At 37.0% G+C, this 27,946-nt stretch overlaps 1 protein-coding gene across 4 annotated transcripts in view; it reads left to right on the top strand.

Moving 5' to 3' along the window:
- Positions 1-27,946, top strand: part of PRKAG2 (protein kinase AMP-activated non-catalytic subunit gamma 2) — an 889,218-nt gene that overhangs the window by 798,580 nt on the left and 62,692 nt on the right. For all 4 annotated transcript variants that reach the window (XM_053713799.1, XM_053713800.1, XM_053713801.1 and 1 more), the window contains 2 exons: positions 23,216-23,261; positions 24,159-24,213. In XM_053713799.1, coding sequence (XP_053569774.1) covers positions 23,216-23,261; positions 24,159-24,213 — 101 coding nt within the window. The remainder of the gene's footprint in view (positions 1-23,215; positions 23,262-24,158; positions 24,214-27,946) is intronic.

Raw genomic sequence — 27,946 nt, 5'->3', positions numbered from 1 at the left:
AGAAAAACGTATAACATAAGCAGAGGAATCAAACTGAAACAGCTGCCTGAAAAACTTTTCTAACAAAAACTGCTTCCGAAGAGGCAAACACATCAAAATGGTAGAATTTAGTAAATGTATGCAAAGAAGACCAAGTTGCTGCTTTGCAAATCTGATCAACTGAAGCTTCATTCTTAAAGGATCACAAAGTGAAGACTGATCTAGTAGAATGAGCTGTGATTCTCTGAGGCGGGGCCTGACCCGACTCCAAATAAGCCTGATGAATCAAAAGCTTTAACCAAGAGGCCAAGAAAAGGGCAGAAGCTTTCTGGCCTTTCCTAGAACCAGAAAAGACAACAAATAGACTGGAAGTCTTCCTGAAATCTTTAGTAGCTTCAATATAATATTTCAAAGCTCTAACAACATCCAAAGAATGTAAGGATCTCTCCAAAGATTTCTTAGGATTAGGACACAAAGAGGGAACAACAATTTCCCTATTAATGTTATTAGAATTCACAACCTTAGGAAGAAATTCAAATGAAGTCTGCAAAACTGCCTTCTCCTGATGGAAAATCAGAAAAGGAGACTCACAAGAAAGAGCAGATAATTCGGAAACTCTTCTAGCAGAAGAGATAGCCAAAAGAAACAACACTTTCCAAGAAAGTAGTTTAATAACCAAAGAATGCATAGGCTCAAAAGGAGGAGCCTGTAAAGCCTTCAAAACCAAATTAAGACTCCAAGGAGGAGAGATTGATTTAATGACAGGCTTGATACGGACCAAAGCCTGTATAAAACAGTGAATATCAGGAAGCTTAGCAATCTTTCTGTGAAATAAAACAGAGCAGAAATGTGTCCCTTCAAGGAACTTGCAGACAAATCTTTATCAAAACCATCCTGAAGAAACTGTAAAATGGAATAAAAGTCTTCCAAACTCAATAATAAATCTTCCTAGAAACAGATTTACGAGCCTGTAACATAGTATTTATCACTGAGTCAGAGAAACCTCTATGACTAAGCACTAAGCGTTCAATTTCCATACCTTCAAATTTAAAGATTTGAGATCCTGATGGAAAAACGGACCTTGAGACAAAATGTCTGGTCTTAAAGGAAGTGGCCAAGATTGGCAACTGGACATCCAAACATAACAAAAACTTTTAGGCCATGCTGGTACTACCAGAAACACAAACGATTGTTCCGTAATGATCTTGGAGATCACTCTTGGAAGAAGAACTAGAGGCGGGAAGATATAAGCAAGTTGTTAAAACCAAGGAACTGCTAACGCATCCACCGACTCCATCTGAGGATCCCTGGACCTGGACAAGTACCTGGGAAGTCTCTTGTTTAGATGGGAAGCCATCAGATCTATTTCTGAAAGACCCCACATATGAACAATCTGAAAAAAAACACATCTGGATGGAGAGACCACTCCCCCGGATGTAAAGTCTGACGGCTGAGATAATCCGCTTTCTAATTAACTATACCTGGGATATGTACCACAGAAATTAGACGAGAGCTGGATTCCGCCCAAGAAAGTATCCAAGATACTTCTTTCATAGCTATGGGACTGTGAGTTTCACCCTAATGATTGACATATGTTGTTATATTGTCTGTCTGAAAACAAATAAATGATTTTCTCTTCAACAGAGGCCAAACCTGAAGAGCCCTGAAAATAGCACAGAGTTCTAAAATATTAATTGGTAACCTCGCCTCTTGAGGTTTCCAAACTCCTTGTGCTGTCAGAGATCCCCCAGACAGCTCCCTAACCTGAAAGACTTGCATCTGTTGTGATTACAGTCCAGGTTGGACTAACAAAAGAGGCCCCTTGAACTAAACAATGGTGGTCTAACCACCAAGTCAGAGAGAGTCGAACGTTGGGATTTAAGGATATTAATTGTGATAAACTTGTATAATCCCTGGACCATTGGTCCAGCATACAAAGCTGAAGAGGTCTTATAAGAAAACGAGCAAAGGGAATGCTCGAGACCTGAAGGTTTTGACAAGCTGAAACCAATTTCATTCATCTCTTGTCTGTTAGAGACAGAGTCATGGACACTGAATCTATCTGGAAACCTAAAAAGGTGACCCTTGTCTGAGGAATCAAGGAACTTTTCGGTAAATTGATCCTCCAACCATGTCTTTTGAAGAAACAACACTAGTTGATTTGTGTGAGATTTGGCAGAATTTAAAGACTGAGCTAGTACCAAGATATTGTCCAAATAAGGAACACCGCAATACCCTGTTCTCTGAATACAGAGAGTAGGGCTCCAAGAACCTTTGAGAAAAATCTTGGCGCTGTCGCTAGGCCAAATGGGAAAGCGACAAATTGGTAATGCTTGTCTAGTAAAGAGAATCTCAGAAACCGATAGGGGTCTGGATGAATCGAAATGGGAAGATATGCATCCTGTAAGCCTATTGTGGACATATAATGACCTTGCTGAAAAAAGGCAGAATTGTCCTTATAGTTGCCATTTGAAAGATGGCACTCTTACAAAACGATTAAACATTTCAGATCCAGAACTGGCCTGAATAAATTTTCTTTCTTTGGGACAATGAATAGATTTAAATAAAATCCCAGACCTGAAACGGAACTGGTATTATTACCCCTGAAAGCTCCAGATATGAAACACACTTTAGAAAAGCCTGAGCCTTCATTGGATTTTTGGGATGTGTGAGAGAAAAAAACTTCTCACAGGAGGTCTTACTCTGAATCCTATTCGATACCCTTGAGAGACAATACTCTGAATCCACTGATTTTGGACAGAATCTATCCAAATGTTTTTGGAAACCATTTCAATCTGCCCCCCACCAGCTGAGCTGAAATGAGGGCCGCACCTTCATGCAGACTTGGGGGCTGGCTTTGGTTTCTTAAAGGGCTTGGATTTATTCCAATTTGAAGGTTTTTAATTGGAACTAGATTCTTTGAAATATTTGAATCCAACTGAGAACCAAATAAATTATTACCTTGGAAAGAAAGAGATAGTAATCTAGACTTAGATACCATGTCAGCATTCCAATATTTAAGCCACAAAGCTCTTCTAGCTAAAATAGCTAAAGACATAGATTTAACATCAATTTTGATGATATCAAAAATAGCATCACAGATAAAATGATTAGCATGTTGAAGCAAGCAAACAATGCTAGACAAATCAGTTTCCTGTTGCGCTAAGCTTTCCAAGCAAAAAGTTGATGCAGCTGCAACATCAGCCATGGATATAGCAGGCCTAAGAATATAGCCAGAAAATAAATAAGCTTTCCTTAGATAAGATTCAAGTTTCCTATCTTAAGGATCCTTAAAAAAGTACTAACTCATAGGAATAGTAGTACGTTTGGCAAGAGTAGAAATAGCCCCATCAACTTTGGAGATTTTTCCCCAAAACTCCAATCTAGCTGCTTGCAAAGCTTAAACCTAGAAGAAGGAATAAAAGAAGTACCAGGCCTATTCCATTCCTTAGAAATCTTATCAGAAATAGCATCAGGAACTGGAAAAACCTCTGGAGTAACCACAGGAGGGTTTGTAAACACATTTAAACGTGTACTAATTTTAGTATCAAGAGGACTAGATTCCTCAATATCCAAAGTAACCAACCCTTCTTTACGAATATACTCCTACTTAAAGAGATAAATAGATTTGTCAGTGTCAATATCTGATGAAGGATCTTCTGAACCAGATAGATCCTCATCAGAGGAGGATAATTCAGTATGTTGTCGGTCATTTGAAATTTCATTCAAGTTTTAAACGACCTTTTACGTTTATTAGAAGGCGGAATAGCAGACAAAGCCTTCTGAATCGCATCAGCAATAAAATCTTTTTTTATTCACAGGGATATCATGTACATCAGATGTTGAAGGAAAAACAGGCATAGTACTAGTACTGAAGGATACATCTCTGCATGCAAAAGCTTATCATGACAACTGTTACATACTACAGCTGGAGATATAATCCCCACAAACTTACAACAGATACACCTATGTTTGGTAGAACTGTTATCAGGCAGCAGGATTCCAACAGTGGTTTCTGAGACAGGATCAGATTGAGACATCTTGCAAATGTAAGAGAAAAAAACAACATATAAAGCAAAATTATCAATTTCCTTATATGGCAGTTTCAGGAATGGGAAAAAAATGCATACAGCATAGCCCTCTGAGCATAAAAAAGAGCAAGAGGCATATAGGAAGTGGGGTTTAAATAAATTATTTGGCACAACGCAAAATGATTTTTTTTTTGGTGCTAACAACATCCGGAAATAACGCAACTCGCGTCATAGCAGACGTAACCTTGTGCAAGGAAACCTGGCATCAACTAAGACGCCCGAAATTATGAATTTGCGTCACCGAACGTACCTTCGTGCCAAAAAAATCTCGCGCCAAGAATGACGCAATAAATATCAGAATTTTGCGACCTCGCAAGCCCAATTTTGCCCGCGAAAATTTATGAAAAAGCAGTCAATTTGAAGAAAAGACTATACCTCAGGTAATAAAAAAATAACTTCCTAAATATCTTTCCCAATTTTGAAACTGATAGTCTGGAAAAGGAAATATATTTGCCATGAGTCAGGTTTATGTATAAGTACAATACATATATTTAAAACTTTATATTAATACATAAAGTGCCAAACCATAGCTGAGAGTGTCTTAAGTAATGAAAACATACTTACCGAAAGACACCCATCCACATATAGCAGATGGCCAAACCAGTACTGAAACAGTTATCAGTAGAGGTAATGGAATATGAGAGTATATTGTCGATCTGAAAAGGGAGGTAGTAGATGAATCTCTACGACCGATAACAGAGAACCTTTGAAAAGATTTCCCGTGAGGAAAACCATAGAATCAATAGGTGATACTCCCTTCACATCCCTCTGACAAACGCTGTACTCTGAGAGGAATCGGGCTTCAAAATACTGAGAAGCACATATCAACAAAGAAAATCAAGCACAAACTTACTTCACCACCTCCATAGGAGGCAAAGTTTGTAAAACTGAATTGTGGGTGTGGTGAGGGGTGTATTTATAGGCATTTTGTGGTTTGGGAAACTTTGCCCCTCCTGGTAGGAATGTATATCCCATACGTCACTAGCTCATGGACTCTTACCAATTACATGAAAGAAATGATTTTGTCGCTTTAAGATCCTGTCATTTTGTCACATCATGTTGTAAGGGGAAATTATATTCATAATTATAAACTGATTGCATATAGATGGATCACATTTTTAGCAAACTTATTTGCAGCCAAGAACATAAAGAACAGTCCCTTCTTATTGACAGCTGCTATGGCAGTAGATACATTATCATTAGTGAGTGGGGTGAAGGCGGTAGATTGTTTATTATTAATTTCATTTTTAGATGATTAGACTGGGCCAGTGGGAAGGGGTGGCAGTTGACCCCAGTGGAGAAGGTGCAGTGTCCAGCAGTTTATTTACTTTTTGCAGTATCCAGTATATACTCTATCTATCTATCTATCTATCTATCTATCTATCTATCTATCTATCAGCATGTGTATATAAACATGCAAGTCTTCTTGGTTACTAATGCTGTAGGCTGCCCTGCATGAATGCCATAGAAGGGGACAAATGATAATCAAGGATATAGTGGGTTAATAATACCTAGGCCACTGGGTTGTACGTGCCCCCTGGGCCAAAAGTTGCCAGGACCCCATGGATCATTAAAGTAATGTTGTCTTTATTGTATATAAGAGAGTATTTTAAGATCTATTTACATACATTTCTGTGCTGAAAATCTAACTTTTTTTATGATTACAGGGTGTGTCAGTTTACACCAATATAGCCATGGGAACTTTCCTGATAATCCAATGATCTTCTGTCCTGTGGACCAGTTGTCTACAGGCATTTGCTGTAGTTTTCTGCTGGTTTGAAAAGCAAAAGCTTATTATGCAAAAAATATTCTTTTAAATAGTGATATTTTATATGCAGGATATAAAAATGTTTTTATATCCATTTAACAAAATCAATTTAAATGTACAATGAATGTAGCAGAAACATCAGTAGGCAGCAAATCTCATGATTCAATCAATTCAAATTAAATGCAAATGGCTACAAAGTGAAGTTTTTGATCTATTTACACCAGGGATGGGGAACCTTGTCACTCCTGATGGTTCAGATCTAAATTACCCATGATGCTTAGGCACTCTGAAGTCCAGTTGAGTATCATGGGAAATGTAATTCTGAAACATCTGGAGGGCCAAGTTTCCCCATCCCTGATTTATTTACCCTGACCAGAAGGAACATAAAATGGCCTGTTTAGGTGAAATTACAGCTTTTATTTCAGTGAGCACTTACTACGCTACAGAAAAAAACAACAATAATAATGGCGTGTAAATTATGTAGTGGCAGACACCAGTACTATAATATTTACCCTTACCAGTTAACCAATTAACCCCTTCACTGTAGGGAATTACAGAAGTGTTGTATGCGGCTGCAATTAGCGGCCTGCTAATTACCCCCCAAAAAATGGTAACAACATGCATGTCTGCTGTATCCAAACAAAGGGGATCCCAGAGAATATTTTACAACCATTTGTGTCATGATTGCAAAAGCGGTATGTAAATAATTTCAGTGAGAAGCCAAAAGTTTGTGAAAAGTTACTATATAATCGCATTTGGCAGTGAAATGGTGGCATGAAATATACCAAAATGGGCCTAGATCAATACCTTGGGTTGCCTACTTTAAAAAAAAAAAAAAAAATAGGTAAAACAAAAAACTCACGCCTAGATTTAGAGTTTGGTGGTAGCCGTCAAAACCAGCGTTAGAGGCTCCTAACGCTGGTTTTTACCGCCCGCTGGTATTTTTTGGAGTCAGTCATTAAAGGGTCTAACGCTCACTTTGCAGCCGCGACTTTTCCATACCGCAGATCCCCCTACGCCAATTGGGTATCCTATCTTTTCAATGGGATCTTTCTAACGCCGGTATTTAGAGTCTTGGCTGAAGTGAGCTTTAGAACTCTTAACGACAAAACTCCAGCCACAGAAAAAAAACAGGAGTTAAGAGCTTTTTGGGCTAACGCCGGTTCATAAAGCTTTTAACTACTGTGCTCTAAAGTACACTAACACCCATAAACTACCTATGTACCCCTAAACCGAGCCCCCCCCACATCGCCGCCACTCGATTAAAATTTTTTAACCCCTAATCTGCTGACCGCACACCGCCGCCAGCTACGTTATACTTATGTACCCCTAATCTGCTGCCCCTAACACCGCCGACCCCTATATTATATTTATTAACCCCTAATCTGCCCCCCTCAACGTCGCCAACACCTACCTACACTTATTAACCCCTAATCTGCCGACCGGACCTCGCCGCTACTATAATAAAGTTATTAACCCCTAATCCGCCTCACTCCCGCCTCAATAACCCTATAATAAATAGTATTAACCCCTAATCTGCCCTCCCTAACCTCACCGACACCTAACTTCAAGTATTAACCCCTAATCTGCCGACCGGACCTCACCGCTACTATAATAAATGTATTAACCCCTAAAGCTAAGTCTAACCCTAACACTAACACCCCCTAAGTTAAATATAATTTAAATCTAATGAAATAAATTAACTTTTATTAAATAAATTATTCCTATTTAAAGCTAAATACTTACCTGTAAAATAAACCCTAATATAGCTACAATATAAATTATAATTATATTGTAGCTATTTTAGGATTAATATTTAATTTACAGGCAACTTTGTAATTATTTTAACCAGGTACAATAGCTATTAAATAGTTATTTACTATTTAATAGCTACCTAGTTAAAATAATTACAAAATTACCTGTAAAATAAATCCTAACCTAAGTTACAATTAAACCTAACACTACACTATCAATAAATTAATTAAATAAAATACCTACAATTATCTACAATTAAACCTAACACTACACTATCAATAAATTAATTAAATAAACTAACTAAAGTACAAAAAATAAAAAAGAACTAAGTTACAAAAAATATATTTTTTTTACAAACATTAGAAAAATATTACAACAATTTTAAACTAATTACACCTACTCTAAGCCCCCTAATAAAATAACAAAGCCCCCCAAAATAAAAAAATGCCCTACCCTATTCTAAAATTAAAATAGAAAAGCTCTTTTACCTTACCAGCCCTTAAAAGGGCCATTTGCGGGGCATGCCCCAAAGAATTCAGCTCTTTTGCCTGGAAAAAAAACATACAATACCCCCCCTCCCAACATTACAACCCACCACCCACATACCCCTAATCTAACCCAAACCCCCCTTAAATAAACCTAACACTAAGCCCCTGAAGATCTTCCTACCTTATCTTCACCACACCGGGTATCAGCGATCCGTCAAGGCTCCGATGTCTTGATCCAAGCCCAAGCGGGGGGCTGAAGACATCCATCCTCCGGCTGAAGTCTTGATCCAAGCGGGCAGAAGAGGACATCCGGACCGGCAAACATCTTCATCCAGGAGGCATCTTCTATGTTCTTCCATCCGATGACGATCGGCTGATCTTCAAGATCTCCAGCGCGGATCCATCCTCTTCTTCCGACGACTAGACGACGAATGAAGGTTCCTTTAAGGGACGTCATCCAAGATGGCGTCCCTCGAATTCCGATTGGCTGATAGAATTCTATCAGCCACTCGGAATTAAGGTAGGAAAATTCTGATTGGCTGATGGAATCAGCGAATCAGATTCAAGTTCAATCCGATTGGCTGATCCGATCAGCCAATCAGATTGAGCTCGCATTCTATTGGCTGTTCCGATCAGCCAATAGAATGCGAGCTCAATCTGATTGGCTGATCGGATCAGCCAATCGGATTGAACTTGATTCTGATTCGCTGATTCCATCAGCCAATCAGAATTTTCCTACCTTAATTCCGATCAAGACATCGGAGCCTGGACGGATCGCTGATACCCGGTGTGGTGAAGATAAGGTAGGAAGATATTCAGGGGCTTAGTGTTAGGTTTATTTAAGGGGGGGTTGGGTTAGATTAGGGGTATGTGGGTGATGGGTTGTAATGTTGGGAGGGGGGGTATTGTATGTTTTTTTTCCAGGCAAAAGAGCTGAATTCTTTGGGGCATGCCCCGCAAATGGCCCTTTTAAGGTAAAAGGTAAAGGTAAGGTAAAAGAGCTTTTCTATTTTAATTTTAGAATAGGGTAGGGTTTTTTTTTATTTTGGGGGGCTTTGTTATTTTATTAGGGGGCTTAGAGTAGGTGTAATTAGTTTAAAATTGTTGTAATATTTTACTAATGTTTGTAAATATTTTTTTATTTTTTGTAACTTAGTTCTTTTTTAAATTTTTTACTTTAGTTAGTTTATTTAATTGTATTTAATTGTAGGTATTTTATTTAATTAATTTATTGATAGTGTAGTGTTAGGTTTAATTGTAGATAATTGTAGGTATTTTATTTAATTAATTTATTGCTAGTGTAGTGTTAGGTTTAATTGTAACTTAGGATTTATTTTACAGGTAATCTTGTAATTATTTTAACTAGGTAGCTATTAAATAGTTATTAACTATTTAATAGCTATTGCACCTGGTTAAAATAAATACAAAGTTGCCTGTAAAATAAATATAAATCCTAAAATAGCTACAATATAATTATAATTTATATTGTAGCTATATTAGGGTTTATTTTACAGGTAAGTATTTAGCTTTAAATAGGAATAATTTATTTAATTAGAGTTAATTTATTTCGTTAGAATAAAATTATATTTAACTTAGGGGGGTGTTAGGGTTATGGTTAGACTTAGCTTTAGGGGTTAATACATTTATTAGAGTAGCGGCGAGGTCCGGTCGGCAGATTAGGGGTTAATAATTGAAGTTAGGTGTCGGCGATGTTAGGGAGGGCAGATTGGGGGTTAATACTATTTATTATAGGGTTATTGAGGCGGGAGTGAGGCGGATTAGGGGTTAATAACTTTATTATAGTGGCGGTGAGGTCCGGTCGGCAGATTAGGGGTTAATAATTGTAGGTAGGTGTTGGCGACGTTGTGGGGGCAGATTAGGGGTTAATAAATATAATATAGGGGTCGGCGGTGTTAGGGGCAACAGATTAGGGGTACATAGCTATAATGTAGGTTGCTGCGATGTACGGAGCGGCAGATTAGGGGTTAAAAATAATATGCAGGGGTCAGCGATAGCGGGGGCAGCAGATTAGGGGTTAATAAGTGTAAGGCTAGGGGTGTTTAGACTCGGGGTACATGTTAGGGTGTTAGGTGCAGACTTAGGAAGTGTTTCCCCATAGGAAACAATGGGGCTGCGTTAAGAGCTGAACGCTGCTTTTTTGCAGGTGTTAGGTTTTTTTTTCAGCTCAAACTGTCCCATTGTTTCCTATGGGGGAATCGTGCTCGAGCACGTTTTTGAAGCTGGCCGCGTCCATAAGCACCGCTGGTATTGAGAGTTGCAGTGGCGGTAAATTATGCTCTACGCTCCCTTTTTGGAGCCTAACGCACTGAAAACCCAGCCATTCTGTGAACTCTAAATACCAGCGGTATTTAAAAGGTGCGGCCAAAAAAAAGCATGCGTAGCTAACGCACCCCTTCTAACGCAAAACTCCAAATCTAGGCCTCAGGCTCTATTTCTGTTTAAATGGAGTGATAGCAAAAAATGTTATAAAAAAATTGCCTAAAATTCCTGGATAATTTTTATGAAATTTGCGGTAACAAAGGGGCTAAAGTTGTATGGGAAGTTTATGATCTATTACATTTGAAATAAAGAATGGTGGATACCTAATAGTTTTGTCAATTTTGACTTGGTTCAGATAAAATTGTGCGTTTCTCCAACATTGTTGTGTCCGGTCCGCGGCGTCATCCTTACTTGTGGGAATATCTCTTCCCCAACAGGAAATGGCAAAGAGTCCCAGCAAAGCTGGCCATATAGTCCCTCCTAGGCTCCGCCCACCCCAGTTATTCTCTTTGCCGTTGCACAGGCAACATCTCCACGGAGATGGTTAAGAGTTTTTTGGTGTTTATATGTAGTTTTTATTCTTCTATCAAGTGTTTGTTATTTTAAAATAGTGCTGGTATGTACTATTTACTCTGAAACAGAAAAGGATGAAGATTTCTGTTTGTGAGAGGAAGATGATTTTAGCAGACAGTAACTAAAATCGATTGCTGTTTCCACATAGGACTGTTGAGATGAAGTAACTTCAGTTGGGGGAAACAGTTAGCAGACTTTTCTGCTTAAGGTATGACTAGCCATATTTCTAACAAGACCATGTAATGCTGGAAGGCTGTCATTTCCCCTCATGGGGACCGGTAAGCCATTTTCTTAGTCAAGCAAACAGAATAAAGGGCTTAATATGGGCTATAAAACTGGTAGACACTTTTATGGGCTAAATCGATTGCTTTATTTGGGCATTTTATACATGTTTATGCTGATAATTCACATTTATAAACTTGGGGAACTTTTTTTAACGGCAGGCACTATGTTAGACACCTTTTCCAGTCAGGGAGGGCCTTCCCAGTTGTAGGCTGAGCCTCATTTTCGCGCCATGTTTTTGAGAGCAAGACATGCAGATGCATGTGTGAGGATCTGAAAGTAGCTGGAAAAGTTTCTAGAAGGCGTCACTTGGTATCGTATTCCCCTCTGGGCTTGGTTAGGTCACAGCAAAGGCTATAGCTGGGACTGTATAGGGGTTAAATTTGTAAACGGCTCCGGTTCCGTTATTTTAGGGGTTAAAGCTCTGAAAATTGGTGTGCAATACTCTTAATGCTTTAAGACACTGTGGTGAAATTTTGGTAATTTTTGAACAATTCCTTCATACTTTTTCACATATTCAGTAATAAAGTGTTTTCTGTTTAAAATTTAAAGAGACAGTAACGGTTTTGTTTTAAAACGTTTTGTTGTGCTTTATTGACAAGTTTAAGCCTGTTTAACATGTCTGTGCCTTCGGATAAGCTATGTTCTATATGTATGAAAGCCAATGTGTCTCCCCATTTAAATTTGTGTGATAATTGTGCCATAGCGTCCAAACAAAGTAAGGACAGTTCTGCCACAGATAATGAAATTGCCCAAGATGATTCCTCAGATGAGGGGAGTAAACATGATACTACATCATGAAAGTTTGGGTTTATATTTAAAGATACTACACTCGAAATACCCTTAAACTTAACCCAGTGTTTATGATTAGACCTCCTGACTAATCAAAAAAAGAGTTTATGAAAAAAGGTGTGTTAGGGTTAGCGCTAAATTAAAGCTTAAAAAGGGTGTAAAGATAGATATTCTTTAAGAGTTATATAAATTTCTTATATAGTGATGTTCATATAAACATTGTGTTTCATATTAAAAGTTTTAATGAGAATTAAAAATACAAATAAAGATGGATGCCGGCATCAATTCTATATGGATAGTTAAATACAATGTATACAAATGTAGCGTAATATTATAAAACAATTGACAGATATATCAAAATAATTAAAAGCAATTTAAACAGGTTTGAAATATTATACTTTAAAGAAAAAATAGCGATTATCACCGTGCATATAGGTGTTAGATATTTGCATTGATATTACCTTATATGCAGAGATTTGTGTATATTCGCTATTGCAATGGACCGGGACTCTCAGTGTTTAGTCCTGTATTGATTATGTTTTTTTTTAAATAGTTTCTATTTGTCGGCAGTTCTCTCAAGAAAAAGAAAGGTCAAAGTTCCAAATTTAATTTTCACTGCCGTATGATGTCCGTGTCCTGATATTTTTCTTTATATCAACTCTGTGGTTTGTGATGGCTTTGTATGCGTATCATATACGCCGTATCGAATGTCAGCGTGACAGTGAAATCTCTGTATTGTTGTGGGGAGATTTCTCCTTGTGGTTAATTGCCTCCAAGTGGTTCCGGAGCAAAGTTGAAGAGAAGTGGATTGTTTACTGAGTCACCGCTGTCTTATTTCACAGCGTTAGTATATAAGAAGGATAGTGATCAGATCATGGGTTAGGAATTATACTTATGGAACTGCACATGCTTATGATTAGTTCAAAGTACCCAGCCTACTGCACTATATCCGACTTAAATGAAAGTATCCAAAAGTAACAATGTTTCCAGTGAGCAAAGTTCTACGCGTTTCAGCCGCTTGGGCCTTTATCAAGATGCTCACCTGGGGGATTCACCTGGTTTAAAAATGTTCAGCTTTGTTCTGATTGGTGGTTATTTGATTGGTGCATATTGAATCGTTACATCGTATGAACTTTTAAAGTTTTTTTAGGGTACATTTAAAATAACTTATCAAGTTTCAAAAAATAATAATAATTAGTCTTATATAAAAGAAACACATATAATTCACATTATGATATTTATTTACAACTTTTATCCCTATATTAATTATCCCTATATTAATTAGCGCTATTGTGGATATTTAACCCTTAATCTCTATAGTAAAGATGGCGATATTGCCTCTGAGATTCCACAGATAGTGTTAGGAAATATAAATATATATATATATATATATATATATATATATATATAGTGAGCCTAAAGAGATGTATATGTATAGAGGGTAATGTAAAATATATGTATATTGCAATATAAAAATATAAGAAATAAATAAAAAACATATGACACGTAAAAAATATATATATAATAAAAAATCAATAAATTATATATACATATATCTGAATGTAATGATGTATGTATATATAATAATTTATTTAATTATATTGGCGATCAGGAGAGTGTTAAATAATGTCAGGATGCTAATATAGCCATCCTTTTTAAGACGATGTTGGTTTGAATATATAGATATTACATGTATATATAAAAAATTCATAAATAAGAAAAATTTAAGTATATAAAATTTTTTTATAGTATATAAAACATTATTAGAAATATATAAAAATATATAAAAATATATAAAAATATAATTGTCAATTTATATACATGTATTATATTTGCCCATGTATAATCTCTAAGTTTAGTACAGTAACATATCGCGGAGGGATTATTATATGATGGTGGGATTTGAATTTCCACTATTCAACTATTTTTCATGTATTTCAACTTTACTGTCTATTAGAATAGACCATTCAGATCCAATTCTGAGTTTAATCCAGAGGGGTAGAGTGTTTTAAAATTAAAAATGTATTCAGCTTCTTTTTTACATAGTAATGTCGTGATATTGCCTCCTCTAATTCCTAGATTAAGTTTTTTAACCCCCCAATATTTAAAATCTTTAAGATTCCCTGAATGTATTTCTTTAAAGTGAGAATAGAGTTTAGTTTCTTCTGATCCGTGTTCAATTTTTAGGATATGTTCCCTTATTCGGTCACGTAATATTCTACTAGTCTGTCCAAAATATAATAGATTACAAGAACATTTTATGCAATACACTATATTGTTATCTGCACATCTTAGAGTTTGTGTAATTTTAACACTGTATTTGTTATTTGAAGAATTAATTTCTTTAGTTTTTGTACTGTATGTACATGCTTTGCATGTGTTGCACGGGAAATAGCCTCTTAATACGTTACCTTTAAGATCTCTATCTTTTATTATTTTTCTTTCCTTGAATTCACTAGGTGACAGTAAACTTTTAAGGTTTTTTGCTTTTTTAAAAATTATATCTGGCTGGGCTTTCACTTTTTCACCTAATATTCTATCTTCTTTTATTAAGTGCCAGTGTTTTTGGAGGATTCTTTTAATTTCCATATGTTGGGTACTATATTCTGTTATGAATGGAATGAATAAGTTGTCTGTATTAAAGTCCTGGTTTTTCTTTTTCTTTTTTGATTTTAGTAATGTATTTATATCTAATTGTTCTACTTTTAGTTTAGTTTTCTCTATTGTTTTTGCATTATATCCTTTTTCTATGAACTTTTTAGTTAATATTTGTGATTGGGTTTCGTAATTATCTATATCTGAGCAGTTTTTTTTTATTCTCATGAACTGACCTTTAGGGATATTTGATTTCCATGAATTTAGATGACAACTTTCATGATGTATATAGTTGTTGGCATCTGTGCTTTTAAAATAGGTTTGAGTATGAATTTTATTGGATATAATGTTCAATTCAATATCTAAGAAATTTATTTTTTGTTTACTGTATTCATGAGAAAATGTAATACCCATGTCATTTGAATTGATATCCTCTATAAATGATTCTAAAAGTTCTGTGTCTCCCCGCCATATGATAAATATGTCGTCTATATACCTGCAATAGTGCACAAGGTTCGCCCCCCATGGGCTATTGTATATATTTAATTCTTCAAATAGTCCCATAAATAGATTGGCGTAACTGGGGGCGAACCTTGTGCCCATTGCAGTTCCTTTTATTTGTAGGAAGATATCATTTTTGAAAAGAAAACTATTATTATGAAGGATGAAATTAATACAATCAAGAATAAATGTATTTTGTAGAATGGGGAGTTCTTTGTCTCTGTCTAGGTATGTTTGTATAGCTTCTAACCCTATATTATGTGATATATTGGTGTAAAGCGAACTCACATCGCATGTTACAAGGGTGAAATTTTCTTGCCATTCTATATTTTCAATTTGATTTAAGAACTGTGTGGAATCTCGTAAATATGCTGGTAATTTGCTGACATATGTCTGTAAGAAAAAGTCTATGTATTGAGAAAGATTTGATGTAAGTGACTCTATTCCTGAGATGATGGGACGTCCTGGGTTTTTTTTTAAATGTTTGTGAATCTTTGGTAAAAAGTAAAATGTTGGTGTCTTTGGATGTGTGATGGTTATGAATTCTAATTCTGAATTATTTAGTATTCCTTTTTCGTTAGCCTCTTTTAGTAGACTTTCTAGTTTTATTTTTTGGTGTTTGAGTGGATTCTGTTTAAGTTGTGTGTAGGTAGTGGTATCTTTTAACAGTCTATATGATTCGCTGATGTAGTAGTCTGTATCCATTATAACTCTATTCTCACTTTAAAGAAATACATTCAGGGAATCTTAAAGATTTTAAATATTGGGGGGTTAAAAAACTTAATCTAGGAATTAGAGGAGGCAATATCACGACATTACTATGTAAAAAAGAAGCTGAATACATTTTTAATTTTAAAACACTCTACCCCTCTGGATTAAACTCAGAATTGGATCTGAATGGTCTATTCTAATAGACAGTAAAGTTGAAATACATGAAAAATAGTTGAATAGTGGAAATTCAAATCCCACCATCATATAATAATCCCTCCGCGATATGTTACTGTACTAAACTTAGAGATTATACATGGGCAAATATAATACATGTATATAAATTGACAATTATATTTTTATATATTTTTATATATTTTTATATATTTCTAATAATGTTTTATATACTATAAAAACATTTTATATACTTAAATTTTTCTTATTTATGAATTTTTTATATATACATGTAATATCTATATATTCAAACCAACATCGTCTTAAAAAGGATGGCTATATTAGCATCCTGACACATTATTTAACACTCTCCTGATCGCCAATATAATTAAATAAATTATTATATATACATACATCATTACATTCAGATATATGTATATATAATTTATTGATTTTTTATTATATATATATTTTTTACGTGTCTTATATGTTTTTTATTTATTTCTTATATTTTTATATTGCAATATACATATATTTTACATTACCCTCTATACATATACATCTCTTTAGGCTCACTATATATATATATATATATATATTTATATTTCCTAACACTATCTGTGGAATCTCAGAGGCAATATCGCCATCTTTACTATAGAGATTAAGGGTTAAATATCCACAATAGCGCTAATTAATATAGGGATAATTAATATAGGGATAAAAGTTGTAAATAAATATCATAATGTGAATTATATGTGTTTCTTTTATATAAGACTATTTATTATTATTTTTTGAAACTTGATAAGTTATTTTAAATGTACCCTAAAAAAACTTTAAAAGTTCATACGATGTAACGATTCAATATGCACCAATCAAATAACCACCAATCAGAACAAAGCTGAACATTTTTAAACCAGGTGAATCCCCCAGTTGAGCATCTTGATAAAGGCCCAAGCGGCTGAAACGCGTAGAACTTTGCTCACTGGAAACATTGTTACTTTTGGATACTTTCATTTAAGTCGGATATAGTGCAGTAGGCTGGGTACTTTGAACTAATCATAAGCATGTGCAGTTCCATAAGTATAATTCCTAACCCATGATCTGATCACTATCCTTCTTATATACTAACGCTGTGAAATAAGACAGCGGTGACTCAGTAAACAATCCACTTCTCTTCAACTTTGCTCCGGAACCACTTGGAGGCAATTAACCACAAGGAGAAATCTCCCCACAACAATACAGAGATTTCACTGTCACGCTGACATTCGATACGGCGTATATGATACGCATACAAAGCCATCACAAACCACAGAGTTGATATAAAGAAAAATATCAGGACACGGACATCATACGGCAGTGAAAATTAAAGTTGGAACTTTGACCTTTCTTTTTCTTGAGAGAACTGCCGACAAATAGAAACTATTTAAAAAAAAACATAATCAATACAGGACTAAATTAGAAATAACAAAGAGGGCGCCACATAGCGTGATATTGTAGATTGAATAGCCAAAATGGAAAAATAATGTAAAGGCTTACCAGAGGTAATGGCACCGTATTGTAACCGGTGCTGACATGCAGGCTAACACTTTCAGTGGCTAGCACACTGGGTGGTCTCCGGCAAGCTGTGCACAGGTGCTATTCAGCGTTTCTTTGATTGATGACGTCTGTGCGGCTGAAACTTGAGACACTGCTAAAGGCTTAAAGCTGGATTTCTTCACGTGTCCCTTATATGAATCATCTGCTGCTCTGTATATCAGAGGATGGTAATGATGCACAGAAATAGAAATTTTGGACCGAAACTGAACCCAAAGATCCAGCAGGACTAAACACTGAGAGTCCCGGTCCATTGCAATAGCGAATATACACAAATCTCTGCATATAAGGTAATATCAATGCAAATATCTAACACCTATATGCACGGTGATAATCGCTATTTTTTCTTTAAAGTATAATATTTCAAACCTGTTTAAATTGCTTTTAATTATTTTGATATATCTGTCAATTGTTTTATAATATTACGCTACATTTGTATACATTGTATTTAACTATCCATATAGAATTGATGCCGGCATCCATCTTTATTTGTATTTTTAATTCTCATTAAAACTTTTAATATGAAACACAATGTTTATATGAACATCACTATATAAGAAATTTATATAACTCTTAAAGAATATCTATCTTTACACCCTTTTTAAGCTTTAATTTAGCGCTAACCCTAACACACCTTTTTCATGATACTACATCATCTCCTACTGTGTCTACACCAGTTTTGCCCACGCAGGAGGCCCCTAGTACATCTAGCGCGACAATGCTTATTACCATGCAACAATTGACGGCTGTAATGGATAACTCCATAGCAAATATTTTATCCAAAATGCCTACATATCAGAGAAAGCGTGATTGCTCTGTTTTAAACACTGAAGAGCAGGAGGGCGCTGATGATAATTGTTCTGTCATACCCTCACACCAATCTGAAGTGGCCATGAGGGAGGTTTTGTCAGATGGGGAAATTTCAGATTCAGAAAAAATTTCTCAACAAGCTGAACCTGATGTTGTGACATTTAAATTTAAATTAGAACATCTCCGCGCACTGCTTAAAGAGGTGTTATCTACTCTGGATGATTGTGACAACTTGGTCATTCCAGAGAAATTATGTAAGATGGACAAGTTCCTAGAGGTTCCGGTGCACCCCCGACGCTTTTCCTATACCCAAGCGGGTGGCGGACATAGTGAATAAGGAGTGGGAAAAGCCCGGCATACCTTTTGTTCCCCCCCCTATATTTAAGAAATTATTTCCTATGGTCGACCCCAGAAAGGACTTATGGCAGACAGTCCCTAAGGTCGAGGGGGCAGTTTCTACTCTAAACAAGCGCACTACTATTCCTATCGAGGATAGTTGTGCTTTCAAAGATCCTATGGATAAAAAATTGGAGGGTTTGCTTAAAAAGATTTTTGTACAGCAAGGTTACCTTCTACAACCCATTTCGTGCATTGTTCCTGTCACTACAGCAGCGTGGTTCTGGTTCGAGGAACTAGAAAAGTCGCTCAGTAGAGAGACTCCATATGAGGAGGTTATGGACAGAGTTCACGCACTTAAGTTGGCTAACTCTTTTATATTAGATGCCGCTTTGCAATTAGCTAGATTAGCGGCGAAAAATTCAGGGTTTGCAATCGTGGCGCGCAGAGCGCTTTGGCTAAAGTCTTGGTCAGCGGATGTGTCATCCAAGACAAAATTGCTTAACATCCCTTTCAAAGGTAAAACTCTATTTGGACCAGAATTGAAATAGATTATCTCAGACATCACTGGGGGAAAGGGCCACGCCCTTCCACAAGATAGGCCTTTCAAGGCCAAGAATAAGTCTAATTTTCGTTCCTTTCGCAATTTCAGGAACGGACCGGCCTCTAATTCTGCATCCTCTAAGCAAGAGGGTAATGCCTCACAACCCAAACCAGCCTGGAAACCGATGCAAGGCTGGAACAAGGGTAAGCAGGCCAAGAAGCCTGCTGCTGCTAACAAAACAGCATGAAGGAGTAGCCCCCGATCCGGGACCGGATCTAGTAGGGGGCAGACTCTCTCTCTTTGCTCAGGCTTGGGCAAGAGATGTTCAGGATCCCTGGGAACTAGAAATAGTTTCTCAGGGTTATCTTCTGGAATTCAGGGAACTACCCCCAAGGGGAAGGTTCCACATGTCTCACTTATCCTTAAACCAAATAAAGAGACAGGCGTTCTTACATTGTGTAGAAGACCTGTTAAAGATGGGAGTGATACACCCAGTTCCAATAAAGGAACAAGGAATGGGATTTTATTCAAATCTGTTCGTAGTTCCCAAAAAAGAGGGAACTTTCAGACCAATTTTGGATTTGAAGATCCTAAACAAATTTCTCAGGGTACCATCGTTCAAGATGGAAACCATTTGAACGATTCTACCCACTATCCAGGAAGGTCAATTTATGACTACCGTGGATCTAAAGGATGCGTACCTACATATTTCTATCCACAAAGAACATCATCAGTTCCTAAGGTTCGCCTTTCTGGACAAACATTACCAGTTTGTGGCCCTCCCATTCGGGTTAGCCACTGCTCCAAGGATTTTCACAAAGGTACTAGGGTCCCTTCTAGCGGTTCTAAGACCGAGGGGCATTGCAGTAGTACCTTACTTGGACGACATTCTAATACAAGCGTCGTCCCTGTCAAAAGCAAAGGCTCATACAGACATTGTTTTGGCCTTTCTCAGATCACACGGATGGAAGGTGAACATAGAAAAAAGTTCTCTGTCTCCGTCAACAAGAGTTCCCTTCTTGGGAACAATAATAGATTCCTTAGAAATGAGGATTTTTCTGACAGAGGTCAGAAAGTCAAAACTTCTAAGCACTTGTCAAGTTCTTCATTCTGTTCCACGTCCTTCCATAGCGCAGTGCATGGAAGTAGTAGGCTTGATGGTTGCAGCAATGGACATAGTTCCTTTTGCACGAATTCATCTAAGACCATTACAACTGTGCATGCTCAAACAGTGGAATGGGGACTATACAGACTTGTCTCCAATGATTCAGGTAGATCAGAAGACCAGAGATTCACTCCGTTGGTGGCTGACCCTGGACCATCTATCCCAGGGAATGAGCTTCCGCAGACCAGAGTGGGTCATTGTCACGACCGACGCCAGTCTAGTGGGCTGGGGCGCAGTCTGGGAATCCCTGAAAGCTCAGGGACTATGGTCTCGGGAAGAGTCTCTTCTCCCGATAAACATTCTGGAACTAAGAGCGATCTTCAATGCTCTCAGGGCTTGGCCTCAGCTAGCAAAGGCCAGATTCATAAGATTCCAATCAGACAACAGGAGTTCCCTGGCGATGAAAGAAGTGACCAAAATAATTAAATGGGCGGAGGATCACTCCTGCCACCTATCTGCAATCCACATCCCAGGTGTGGAAAACTGGGAAGCGGATTATCTGAGTCGTCAGACATTCCATCCGGGGGAGTGGGAACTCCACCCGGAGATCTTTGCCCAACTAACTCAATTATGGGGCATTCCGGACATGGATCTGATGGCGTCTCGTCAGAACTTCAAGGTTCCTTGCTACAGGTCCAGATCCAGGGATTCCAAGGCGACTCTAGTAGATGCACTAGTAGCACCTTGGACCTTCAACCTAGCTTATGTATTTCCACCGTTTCCTCTCATTCCCAGGCTGGTAGCCAGGATCAAACAGGAGAGGGCCTCAGTGATCTTGATAGCTCCTGCGTGGCCACGCAGGACTTGGTATGCAGACCTGGTGAATATGTCATCGGTTCCACCATGGAAGCTACCTTTGAGACAGGACCTTCTTGTTCAGGGTCCATTCGAACATCCAAATCTGGTCTCCCTCCAGCTGACGGCTTGGAGATTGAACGCTTGATTCTATCAAAGCGTGGGTTTTCAGTTTCTGTGATAGATACTCTGGTTCAGGCCAGAAAACCGGTAACTAGAAAGATTTACCATAAAATATGGAAAAGATATATCTGTTCGTGTGAATCCAAAGGATTCCCATGGAATAAGATAAAAATTCCTAAGATTCTCTCCTTTCTACAAGAAGGTTTGGAGAAAGGATTATCTGCAAGTTCTCTAAAGGGACAGATCTCTGCTTTATCTGTCTTACTACACAAAAGACTGGCAGCTGTGCCAGATGTTCAAGCATTTGTTCAGGCTCTGGTTAGGATCAAGCCTGTTTACAGACCTTTGACTCCTCCCTGGAGTCTAAATCTAGTTCTTTCAGTTCTTCAAGGGGTTCCGTTTGAACCTCTACATTCCATAGATATTAAGTTACTATCTTGGAAAGTTTTGTTTTTGGTTGCTATTTCTTCTGCTAGAAGAGTTTCAGAGTTATCTGCTCTGCAGTGTTCTCCGCCCTATCTGGTGTTCCATGCAGATAAGGTGGTTTTGCGTACTAAGCCTGGTTTTCTTCCAAAGGTTGTTTCTAACAAAAATATTAACCAGGAGATAGTTGTACCTTCTTTATGTCCGAATCCAGTTTCAAAGAAGGAACGTTTGTTACACAATTTGGACGTAGTCCGTGAAAATTCTATTTAGAGGCTACAAAAGATTTCAGACAAACATCTTCTTTGTTTGTTGTCTATTCTGGTAAAAGGAGAGGTCAAAAAGCGACTTCTACCTCTCTTTCCTTTTGGCTTAAAAGCATCATCCGATTGGCTTATGAGACTGCCGGACGGCAGCCTCCTGAAAGAATCACAGCTCACTCCACTAGGGCTGTGGCTTCCACATGGGCCTTCAAGAACGAGGCTTCTGTTGACCAGATATGTAAGGCAGCGACTTGGTCTTCACTGCACACTTTTGCCAAATTTTACAAATTTGATACTTTTGCTTCTTCGGAGGCTATTTTTGGGAGAAAGGTTTTGCAAGCCGTGGTGCCTTCCATTTAGGTAACCTGATTTGCTCCCTCCCTTCATCCGTGTCCTAAAGCTTTGGTATTGTTCCCACAAGTAAGGATGACGCCGTGGACCGGACACACCAATGTTGGAGAAAACAGAATTTATGCTTACCTGATAAATTACTTTCTCCAACGGTGTGTCCGGTCCACGGCCCGCCCTGGTTTTTTAATCAGGTCTGATGAATTATTTTCTCTAACTACAGTCACCACGGTACCATATGGTTTCTCCTATATTTTTCCTCCTGTCCGTCGGTCGAATGACTGGGGTGGGCGGAGCCTAGGAGGGACTATATGGCCAGCTTTGCTGGGACTCTTTGCCATTTCCTGTTGGGGAAGAGATATTCCCACAAGTAAGGATGACGCCGTGGACCGGACACACCGTTGGAGAAAGTAATTTATCAGGTAAGCATAAATTCTGTTTTTTCCTAAAAAAATGGAATGGCACTAATACTTTCACCACATCTGTATGTAGCCACAAAAATATAAAAGCAAATTCAAATTTTCTTCCAAAGTACTAAAAGTATGTTCTACAATAATAAGAAAATAAATGTATTCACAAGATGGACATTTTTTTTTCTTTCAATTAAAAAAAATAATGATGAATGGTTGGAAGAATTCCCTGTCTTTTTGTGTAGTGAGATTTTTTTTTTCCTTTGAAAATCGCCTGGGTGTCCAATTTATCCTATTGAATACAGTGCCTGCTTTTGTGTGATATCAATTCAAACGCAATGTGAAAATGACACTTTACAGTTGCAAAATGTGTGATTATTAATGCTACATTATCTCCTTTTTTCTTTTTTTATTTATAGGTACAGATTTATGAGCTAGAAGAACATAAGATAGAGACGTGGAGGGGTAAGAAATGTGTGATTTGTGTGTTTCTTATAATTACATGTTGTTATGAGGTCTGACAGATAGAGCAGCACACATTAATCTTTGTGTGGGGGGAAGAAACTGCGTTGTAATCTCAATGTGCAGAAGCAGGTTGTAGAAAGACATTTTTGTTAATCTATTATTTCAAAATGAGTTTTTGTAGGCCAGTAGATGCAGAAGATGTGTAGTAGATTAGAAATATGAAAACTCACTAAATACAGGAAGATGTCCAAAAGCCATTCTCAGACAAAGAGATCTGAAATCGTTAAAAAATAAATGCTAAATCTTGGGTCCCTTTCTTTTTTCTTTTTTTATCAGTTTTGTCTTGATAGATACAAATTTGTCTGCTTTTTCTTTTTTAACTACGTGGTTGATCACAATCGTTTAGAAAAACTTCAAATGAATTGTCTACAAAAATCCTCATAGATTTTAATGGTGGGTTTTTTTTTCCGTTAAAAATCATTAGATAAGTTTTTCTAAAGCACTGATTTTCAAACCTGTCCTCAGACCTCCCCAACAGGCCAGGTTCTCAGGATTACCTTGGCCGAGAGCAGGTAAAGTATCCAGGTTTACTAATCAGCTGATTGTTTTACCTGTGCTCTATTTCAGATATCCTCAAAATCTGTCCTGTTAGAGAGGTCTAAGGACAGGTTTGAAAACCAGTGATCTAAAGGATTGTGATCGACCCTGTTGGAGTTTAAACAATAAAACAAATATATATATTTTTGTAAATAAATGTTTAAAATGGCTCACAAGATTTTTATACTAATTTTAGCCTTTGATGGATGAACATGGAGATCTGTGCTAAACTGATGTCTTATGTTGCATGTGTCTATTTATACACATCATACATATTAAATATTTTTTTTTTTTTTGTAGAACTTTACTTACAAGAAACTTTCAAGCCTTTAGTGAACATTTTTCCAGATGCAAGGTAGGCAAATGCACATTCATATATAATGCTTATTTATTGGGCTTTAGGTGTGCACATATTAAACACTAACCTGCTGTAAATGTTACACAACAACTCCGTAAACCGATATCAGTAGTGGTGAGTATATGGCCTCTGACTACTGCAGGTAGAAACACCCCTTAGACTTCTTAAGATATAATCCTCTGTGCTAGATTTATCAATTTGCTAATGGACAAGGTTGACATGTTGTGAACTTGTACGCATTTCATCACAAATTCCCCATTTTTACCAGCCTCCCCCACTATGCTTGCTCAACCAATTGCATGAGAGGCGGGCTTGTCAGTGGTTGAATGTATCCGGGGTGATTTTCATCCGCCATCTCTAAAGTACTTTTTTACAAAGTAAGGGACATGCTGGAACAAAACTTTCCCCCATCATTTTATTCTGCTAAGCATAATTGGAGACCGATATAAAACAGGCAATAAAAGAGAGTGTGTAAACAAGGCTGTATATAATAAGTAACCATCTAACAGGGTTTCCATACAGCCTTGTTTGCACACTTTTTTATAGCCTGTTTTATATTTGTCCATAATTGTCCTCAACAGAAGAGATAGATGAGGGGAAAACTTTGGTTCCAACATATTCTTGCACTTTACAGAAACTCAGTGGTGTTGAGGAAACCAACAAATTTTAAAGTTAAATTACAGAAAAAGACAAAATAAATAATGAATGTATAGTGCAAAGATTATTATTATTATTTTAAACACATTTTTAAAACATTTTTATTTTACCAATCACTAAGTGTTTAAGATAAAATGTCCCTTTATGTTATTTGGTTGTAGGGAGATTGATTTTTAAATTATTTCAAGAGGCAGAAGCCTGCTACCCCTATAGATAATGTTAAGAAATTCTGTTCTAGGGTGAAACGTGGCAGGCAGATTAATCTTTGTGATATAATGTCATAGAGGATAGATCATAATTAGCTGGAAGTTTCTTCTGATGTCCTTTCAGTAAACTTTCATTCATTCCTCTTCCGGATGATATTGATTTCTCATCCCTTATGCTTATGAGTCCTCCCATGAAACAAATGTATAAATCTAATCATATTATTTAACCCTTTTATGCTGTGTCTTACAGTAAGTGTAAATACATACATTTCTGTACTTCCATATATTTAGATACTTCTCTATCAAGGTTTATCATGTAAAAACATACTTGGCTGATTAGAGATATTGTATTTATGTTTATTCAGTTATCCTTCTGTAGTAATTACACATGCTCTCGATATTTAGTTTAACATAAATAATGCAGTACCAATAGCTGTTGTTCCAGTATTTTATAAGGAAATAGATTTTCTGATAATTATGCTAAGCATTAGCTAATCATATAGCCTTGTTCTAACCTAAGCATAAGTTTGTTATTCACTGATCATTTGCTATCGACTGTTTCTTGCTGCAATTGCATGTTCTCATATTTGTTGTTTGTCTCGCTAATGTTATTGTATTAAAGGGACATTAAACACTAAATAAATGCTAGATAGAATGATGCATTCAAAGAAAAGATTAGTCTGAGAATAACATGTAGATGTATTTTTTAAGATTTAATTTGTTTTTTAAATAGTGATACAATAAGTGTAAAGTTTTAGTGTCTATAAAACAATGGGAGCTCCCATGTACTTTCTCTACTGTAGCCAATTAGGGACAGTTATAAAAAGGTCACTAGAGTGTGACGCCAATGGCTGTGTGGAATATAACAGTGTTCTGCACTTCCATTTCAAACAGGAACTGAAAAGATCACAATTTCAGAATGGAATTACAGGAGAAGGGGACAAAATAAATAATGAAAGTATATTGCAGACTTTTTATACACACACATATATATTGGGGTATTGGCGTGTCATGGGTGTGGGTGTGACGTGGGCGAAGCCGTCTGGAGAGCTCAAAAGAAAGGGCAGAGAGATCAAAAGAGGGGAGAGAGAGCCAAAAGAGAGAGAGCAAAAGAGAGAGAGAGAGAGCAAAAGAGAGAGAGAGAGAGCAAAAGAGAGAGAGCAAAAGAGAGAGAGAGAGCAAAAGAGAGAGAGAGCAAAAGAGAGAGGGAGAGAGAGAGAGCAAAAGAGAGGGAGAGGGAGAGAGAGCAAAAGAGAGGGAGAGAGAGCAAAATGGGAGGGATAGAGACCGCAAAAGAGAGGGGGAGAGAGCAGAAGAGAGGGAGGATAGAGAGAGAGCAAGGGGTGAAACCGCTGTACTGCAAAAATGGCCCGTGTACCACGGGCTTTAGGACTAGTGTATGTATGTATGTATGTGTGTGTATGTATATATATATATATATATATATATATATATATATATATATATATATATATATATATATATATATATATTTCTTTCATGTAATTGGCAAGATTCCATGAGCTAGTGACGTATGGGATATACAATCTTACCAGGAGGGGCAAAGTTTCCCAAACCTCAAAATGCCTACAAATACACCCCTCACCACACCCACAATTCAGTTTTACAAACTTTGCCTCCTATGGAGGTGGTGAAGTAAGTTTGTGCTAGATTTCCACGTTGATATGCGCTTCTCAGCATTTTTGAAGCCCGGTTCCTCTCAGAGTACAGTGAATGTCAGAGGGATGTGAAGGGAGTATCACCTATTGAATACAATGGTCATCCTAACAGGGATCTATTTCATAGGTTCTCTGTTATCGGTTGTAGAGATTCATCTCCTACCTCCCTTTCAAGATCGACGATATACTCTTATATACCATTACCTCTACTGATTCTCGTTTCAGTACTGGTTTGGCTATCTGCTATATGTGGATGAGTATCTTTTGGTAAGTATGTTTCATTTATTTAAGAAACTCTCAGCTATGGTTTGGCACTTTGTATATAAAGTTCTAAATATATGTTTATACTTATATTTGCCATGATTCAGGTTTATCAGTATATTTCCTTTTTTTGCAGACTGTCAGTTTCATATTTGGGAAATGCATTTAAAAAAAAAAATTACCTGAAGTTTTGAAATTGATTCTTTTTTCTAAATTGCGGGCTGTATTAGGCTCGCGTGAGCGCAAAATGCTATAATTTATTGCGTCATTCTTGGCGCGAGAATTATGTTTGTTTACGCAATTTCATAATTTCCGGCGTCTTAGTTGACGCCGAGTCTTTTCACGAGGTTGCGTCATCTATGTTTGTTGCGGACGTTTTTGGCACCAAAAAATATTTTCAGTTGTGGGCGTCATACTTGGCGCCAAACTGTTTGTCATTATTTAAGACTTCATTTCCTTTTGCCTCTGGTCCTTTTTTTCTTTGTGAGAGGCCTATTCTGTTTGCATTTTTTCCCCATTCCTGAAACTGTCATATAAGGAAATAGATAATTTTGCTTTATATGTTGTTTTTTCTCTTACATATTGCAAGATGTCTCAATCTGATCCTGTTTCAGAATCTAGTACTGGAATCCTGCTGCCTGATATCGGTTCTACCAAAGCTAAGTGCATTTGTTGTAAACTTGTAGTAACTGTTCCTCCGGCTGTAGTTTGTAATAGTTGTCATGACAAACTTTTACATGCAGAGAATATTTCCATCAGTAGTGTTGCATTACCTTTTGCTGGTCCATCAACATCTAATGTTCAGGATATTCCTGTCAATTTGAGAGAATTTATTTCTGATTCCATTCAGAAGGCTTTGTCTGCCATTCTGCCTTCTAATAAACGTAAAAGGTCTTTTAAAACTTCTCATACAGTTGATGAATTTTC

Source organism: Bombina bombina, chromosome 5 (assembly GCF_027579735.1).
Source record: "Bombina bombina isolate aBomBom1 chromosome 5, aBomBom1.pri, whole genome shotgun sequence".
In the NCBI taxonomy this organism is placed as follows: domain Eukaryota; kingdom Metazoa; phylum Chordata; class Amphibia; order Anura; family Bombinatoridae; genus Bombina; species Bombina bombina.
The sequence above is the reverse complement of the archived record's forward strand: the minus strand, read 5'-3'. Positions and strand labels throughout refer to the sequence as shown.